We start from the raw sequence: 7112 nt of genomic DNA on the forward strand, positions 1-7112 counted from the left end.
ATTTTGATTGGTTGATTCCGAATGACTTATTTTGATTGGTTATTCTCGAACGATATCGAAAAATGTGCTCATTCGATATAAATAAACAATATTTATACTCTTGATAATATTATTTAATATTCTATTATATAATATGTAAGAGAAATAAAAGGAAGAAAGTAATTAATAATAATCTATTATAATGTAATAGAGATAAATAATAATGAGATTAGAAATTAATAATGAGATGTCATCCAGATGGCATCTCAGTATAGCAACTTTTCCACTCTATGTTATACTTTACACTTTGGTCTATGAAATGGCAGTGCAATGCATTATAAAGTTGAATGGCGTACATTAACGTTAAGCCGTTATAATAGAAAGAAAACAAAGTATAGATCTAATTGTTTAAGTTATAATTGGTGTAATAAGGAAAAAATCTCATTTAAAATTGCATTTTTCTACACGACAATGAATTAAATATCATTAACAAGATAAGCAACTAGTGATTTTATTTCTCATTTATTTTCAAACAATCTCAGTGAATCTCTCATTCGCGTAAAGAAACCAACTTTCCATTTCGATATTTACATACGTTTATATTTAAATTATTAAAACGTAAAATAATATAATATCGATCGTTTTAAGAATTTTTTCTACTGCGTACTATATTCAAATATTATTTGCACTTATATCAGTCAGTCTTTTTATTAAATAGATAAAAATAATTGATAGTGTTATGTTAGTTTACGTTATCCAATACAAAATATACCGTTGAAACATACGTAAACAATGTAAGTACGCATAGTTAAAAACTTTAACTATGAATTTAGTTGCATTTAATCAATATCAAAGATATTTCATTTATTTTGTAAAATCATTTATCAGATTTAACGATTATCGATGATTTTTTGAATGTTTCACGAATATTTATTTTCATTTATAAGGACATTTTATTTTTACATTTCATATACAAATTTGTATATATTTTTTGTCATTATTTCATAAAGATGACGTTAGTCTTTTTATCCTTACAGTAGCATCTACATACAATTACAGATTTGATAAATATTAAGCTTTGTATATAAAGCGTATCTAATAAGAAAATAAGTTAAATGTTAATCTCTCTCTACGATCAAATAGTAAAAATGGCGCCAAGTCGAGATGATCTACCTAAAAGAATTGCAGCTCCGGGCTGTAGATTACCAGCTAAATTACCAGTTGATGAAATTCTCACAGATATTACACAAAACAAATGGAGACTTGGTAACAGTATTGGATACGGTGGATTTGGTGATATATACCTAGGTATGAAATTTGTATGATACATTTTTAACCATTTAAATACTATGAATATATACATTTGGCGATTGCTAATACGAATACAAATAATGCAATATTGGTTTGTGTATTGATATTGTTTTGCATCAAAATTATACTCGAAAAAAACTTTCTTACATTATTTCATTTGAAAGAATAACAATTGTAATTTATTAATTCATTCCTACAAAGTACTTTGGCTAAGAATATTCAACATTCCAAGGGTTAATTAACCTCTTACGCTATAAGAACAAGACTCATGATTCACTTAATGGCCCAAATATGAAAAACATGAATCCTACTCATGACAAATTTTACAGGCCAAAGAAACACATAATATGACACACATGCAATAAATCATATCGCAATGAAATAAAAAATAACTTCGAAATTTGTACTAATTAATAAAAATATTATATTTTTGTAGCTTCCAAAGACATAACTTCCCCAGTAAGAGACGATGCACAATATGTTATTAAAATTGAACCTCATAACAATGGACCTTTGTTTGTTGAAATGAACTTTTACATTCGTGCATCAAGAAAACATATGAGTTAGTAATTAATATTACTATTATTATAATTTTTAAATTAAAAATATATTATACATATTAAATTATATATACCTTCGTGTTTTAATCATTTGTCATAGTTGAAAGTTGGTGTAAAACACAAAGAAAAAGAAGAATAGGTGTACCTACTTATGAAGGATCTGGTTCTCACATCTATAATGGGCAACGTTACAGATTTTTAGTGATACCAAGATATGGGATAGATATTGGTAAACTGTTTATATTAAACAACAGAAAATTACCAACTAAACTTGTTAATAATTTAGCTGTACAAATGGTGAGATAATATGTTATTTTTTGTTATTCTTTGATATAATCGTTAAGAAAAAAAAGGAAGGTAAATCTCTCTCTGTCTTTATATTTAATTTAACTTTACAGCTAGATGCATTAGAATATATTCACAGTCATGGATATGCTCATGCAGATATTAAAGGACCTAATATTTTATTAGCCCCTTATGACGACTCTGTAGTAAGAGAAAAATCGCAAGCATACTTGGTTGATTATGGATTAGCTTACCGCTTTAGGACAACAGCAGGAATCCATAAGCCATTTGTTCATGATGAAAGAAGGGCACATGAAGGAACCTTAGAGTTTACATCCCGTGATGCACATCATGGAAGTATGTATATTGTTAATAATTGTATTTTTTATAATTAATAATTAATTTGTGTATTTGTTTTCAGCACATTCGAGAAGAGGAGATCTTGAAACATTAGGATATAATTTATTACAATGGGTATGCGGTAAATTACCATGGGAGAAAGATAATAATGATTTAATTGTAACAATTAATCCAGAAGAAGTTCATGCTGAAAAGGAAGCTTTATTATCTAATTTACCCCTACTCATGGAAAAATGTTTCCCAAATAAAAAAAATTATCCACGTAAATAATTTTTTTTGTTTTAATTTTATTTTATGATAATTATTAAAATATTTTGATACGTCTATGTATATATATATATACATTTTTGTAAACAGCTGCCCTTATGGAATATATGAAGTACATCACAGAATTAGGCTTTGAAAGCAAACCAAATTATTCTTATTTAAGAAGTCTATTTCAACCCGGTACGAATCAAGAAAGTAAAGTTCCTACGTGTCTGTTCAACATTCAGGAATCTAATGAGAATACTTGTGCCACGTCGATTAAGCGACCCTACTTACGAGAACGTAAACCATGTAGACCAGTAAATGGCGAGGTAATTAAAATATATTAATGATAAGATCATTATACTATTTAATTACTAATACACACATTTCTTGGTAGCCATATTTCTAACTATCGCTCTTTTTTAAACTTAAACAAATAAATGTATATAATGTAATATATATTAATCGCAGAATATATTCAATATTTATTTTAGATTCGGATAACAAGAAATACACAATTGAAAAGTCAACCAAAAAAATTCTGTTGGGAGGAAGTTTTGGCATTTCATCCAGACAGATTAGCAAAAATTAGCATACAAACACCGCCAACTACTTTGACACCGCCACCGTCCCCACCGCCATCACCGATTTCATCACAACCTACTTATGCGATGTTAGATGTTTTACGTAAAATGAAAGAGAAACAATCAGCAACATTTAAACATAAATCACGATCGGCAGAGTAAGTATATAATTAATATTTTTCATTTTTCTAAGATTTAATTAGAAATCAAATTGATAATCATACCAACAACAAAAAAACCGTACCTTCTGTTTAAAACAGCTGTGACCTAAGAACAAAGTGGATGACTCCAGCGATGGAAAAAGTTGTAAGCTTGAAAAAAAGACCAACAGAATCTTTGAGTTCTTCGATGGTAGAGTCCATTACATTCGATACATCTGGTACAGCACGCGTAACACGTTCTCGAGTAGCAAAATTAAAACGTAAGTTAAATTTATCCAAATGAAATATACAGTAAGTCACAAGAGTATTCGTACCCCCCATTATCAATTGAAAATAATCAATATTTTCTTGTTATACAATATATTTCTTTCTTTTATTTTAGGTTTAGGAACTAACAACAAATTTAATCAAGCAAAAGAGCGCAAAAAAAGAAGTAAATCTAAGAATTATGATGATATAAATTAAGCTAATTTGTTCTTTATCAACCTCTCAACGTCTATTGTTAACGAACAATATATTTGCCTATCCGATTCATTTTATCATCAGACATATACTTAAAGTATTATATGATTTTTTTTTCTCTATTTCTCATTTTTTTATATAGCTCTTAGATTTAAATAATAATCAATATTCGACGATCCTATAAAAAAAGGATTAAAGTAAAACATTTGACCTATTATTAAACATCATTACTGTGTTATATAGTTCGCTGTATAATGTTATTGATAAAAGAAAAGATACCGATGTATTATCGCAGAGACAAATTTCGTGTTGTTAATCAACAAATAAAAAGAAAACTATATCTATATATATATATATANTATAAGTACTCTTCTGTATTATCATATGTGATTCTTATTGAGTTTAGAAATGAAAATATGTACAAAAGAGAATGGTACTGTCGTAAGAATGTTTTTTTAAACAAGTAATTGTGTTTCTCATTTTTGTTTTTCTCATTTCGTTTCTTTTTTTTACCTTACTTTATTCTACTTTACTTATATAAAAAAATTTTTTTTTTAATAAAATCGTGCAATGAATGTACAATTTTTTCCAAGTGCTTCTATAGTGAGTGAATAATTATTATACATATAAAAATATAAATACACACATATAGAGAGAGTATAAGTAGAGGATAAAAATGATTTTGAATGATATTATTGCATAACTTTAATATTAGAGTAATATATCTGTCTCTCATTCTCTCTCTGTCAAAGCTAAAGAAAAAAAAATCAAAGAAAATTATGTTAATTTTAAAAACTTAATTTTAAAATATATTATTCGTCTAATGGAAAAACAAGAATCGTAGAGCTGATATGAAAAAAATAAAATCTAATATAAATTTCGTAGTATATCGTACGATCTTGTGTAAAAATTTATAAAAGTAAAAAGAAAAAAAAGGATAATAAAAAGTCGAAAAAATGTAAGGAAGAAAGAAAATTATAATTACTCTTCCAAAACAATAAATAATGTGCTTGTCGATCTCAAAATGATGTAATGAAACTTTTAATGGCGTTCGAAACATAATAGGTATCTAAAAACAAATAATTAGAACAGTGTCCATTCATTTATATGCACACATATGTATATTACGATTTCATCGAAAAAAAAAAAAAAAAAAAAAAAGAAAAAGAAAAATAAAAGTACAATTATTTACTCGTAACTTGAATTATGCATTTGTTTGTCGCGTTTAAAAGACGTACGTTGTTTTTCTATCGCAAAGAAATATCATCTATTTATCATATTAACTAATCCTCATTCTACGAAAATTTAACCGAACTTTGATTATCGCTTTTAAAAGCGATAAACAATGAAATATTGAATAAACATCAATTAGAAATCTAATATAGATATTTCGTTTTAATTATAATTTAAAGGAGTTTACTCGTTAAGAACGATTGTCTTGGAACAGGTAAAGAGAAAAACGAACAAACAAAAAGTCAGCAATTGATTGAAAAGAAAAAACAATAGAAAACTTCATTGCTTTGCTTAGAAATGAGAAAAAACGTTTTTGTATTTTCAATTATTAATAAGTAATTAAATAATTAATAAATGAAGTGTGCAACTGGAGATTTTAAATGTGCAATTAAGAGCACTTATTCATTTTTTTGGTACTGTTAAGGTTCCTTGCCAGCGTTCCTACGGTGCTCTCGTGCTTTTTCCATCGTTTGTCACCGCTAGAAGCTTTCCTAGAATCACGCATTTGGCCACCGGCCGAGTTTCGTCTACCAATTCCCTTTTTACCCCTTACTCTTCGAATTTAGCGTACGGATCGCTAAGAACGAGAATTAGGGTGAATCACTTGAAACACGCACCCTGTCCTTTTCCTCTTTGTCAGATATTCATCGGTATTTATTGACCGTCAGCTGTGTTTTCTCTCTTACAATTAGAAAATTTTCCTCCGACAAACGCTTGCAATATTATTATTATTACATTTACGATTAGATCTTTTGATTATAATTACTTCTTCTTTATATTTCATATATTATTTTTTTTAATTACCGAAAAATCTTGTTTAATTTTAATCTTTCGTCATCATAACGACCCATACAATCATGCCAAAAAATATCGTAACGAAAAAAAGATTAATTAACTTCCTGTCTATTTTTTATTTTTCATAAAATTATATTCAATGCAAAATAAACGAATAAAAAACAACGTTTATATCGTTATAGAATTTATTGAAAGTAAACAATAGACTTGTTTTCTTAGTTTTTGTATTCGAATTTAATCAGATATAATGACGAAGTTCTCTCTCTCTCTCTCTCGAGAGAGAGAGAGAGAGAGAAAGAGAGAAGTAAACAAGGCGACGAGAAGCGTTAGAAAACAATTTAAAAAGAAGAAAATAAATAACACGCTTGTTATTTTCGCACGTTCGAAATGAGACGCGTGAATGCAATACGCGCGAATCTTTCGTTTAAACATCGTCAGAGCGCGACACGTCAATGTTCCAATTGGTATGCGCATGCGTAACTTAGTTCGATGCACCGTATAAATATTAGCGCTGAAAGTTTTCGCGGGTAGTTGCTCGCGCGCAATCAGACAACGAGTAAGTCAGTTGATCGTTTTACTTTGGGTTTTTTTTCCTACAAACGAAAACTCACTCTACAAGCGCAAATCGAGCTAAAATTTCTCTTATTCACACAAAAATCTATATATATATATTATTTATTTAAATATAATATAATATAAAACAAAACAAAAAATAGAGTACGTATGGTACTGGCGGATCATTTTTCGCTTGAGGCGATAGAGGAGGAAGAAGACGAGAATTTGTTGGAAGAAAAGGAAAGGAAGAAATTCGTAATAAAGGAAGAGAAAACGATAGGAATCATCAAGATGCCGGCGGACGTAGCAATGCATACCAACTTTTTACAATTCAATAAATCCAGCCTGAAGGATTCTAACGTAGATTCCTGTTGGAATACCGAGAACATGAGCGGTTATATGACTTTGGTTGGTCCGAATGGTCAGCGACAGGGCGTGCAGGTGAAGGTCTATCGTACAAGCGTAGAACACTTTGCGATAATATATCCACAGAAAAAGGTTTGCCGACCATTGGGCGTACTCAATTTGAGGAATATGACTATCGAAAGATTAGGGGACGAGGGTTTCCTCGTACGTCA

The 7112-nt window shown here is 28.8% G+C and overlaps 1 protein-coding gene across 3 annotated transcripts; it reads left to right on the top strand.

Moving 5' to 3' along the window:
* The first annotated feature begins 301 nt into the window (after nucleotides 1-301).
* On the top strand, nucleotides 302-4253 carry LOC106792023 (serine/threonine-protein kinase VRK1-like). Of its 3 annotated transcripts, none has more exons than XM_014758125.1 (10): nucleotides 302-773; nucleotides 1017-1287; nucleotides 1727-1852; nucleotides 1951-2147; nucleotides 2249-2492; nucleotides 2557-2757; nucleotides 2853-3073; nucleotides 3239-3486; nucleotides 3589-3749; nucleotides 3872-4253. In XM_014758125.1, the coding sequence occupies exons 2-10, from the start codon at nucleotides 1095-1097 to the stop codon at nucleotides 3952-3954; spliced, it is 1674 nt and encodes a 557-aa protein (XP_014613611.1). In that variant the 5' UTR covers nucleotides 302-773; nucleotides 1017-1094; the 3' UTR covers nucleotides 3955-4253. The 3 variants fall into 3 exon arrangements, with proteins under 3 accessions (XP_014613611.1, XP_014613612.1, XP_014613614.1); XM_014758126.1 differs by having other exon boundaries at nucleotides 1020-1287; XM_014758128.1 differs by having other exon boundaries at nucleotides 1123-1287.
* The last annotated feature ends 2859 nt before the right edge of the window (nucleotides 4254-7112 follow it).

This window comes from Polistes canadensis, unplaced genomic scaffold (genome assembly GCF_001313835.1).
Source record: "Polistes canadensis isolate GaletaPanama2010 unplaced genomic scaffold, ASM131383v1 scaffold_371, whole genome shotgun sequence".
Lineage (NCBI taxonomy): Eukaryota > Metazoa > Arthropoda > Insecta > Hymenoptera > Vespidae > Polistes > Polistes canadensis.

Coding starts and splice junctions, on each gene's coding strand:
- LOC106792023 (XM_014758125.1), top strand. CDS start 1,095: ATGTTAATCTCTCTCTACGATCAAATAGTAAAAATGGCGCCAAGTCGA. Junction 1,853..1,950: donor TGCATCAAGAAAACATATGA/GTTAGTAATTAA, acceptor CATTTGTCATAG/TTGAAAGTTGGTGTAAAACA. Junction 3,750..3,871: donor TCGAGTAGCAAAATTAAAAC/GTAAGTTAAATT, acceptor CTTTTATTTTAG/GTTTAGGAACTAACAACAAA.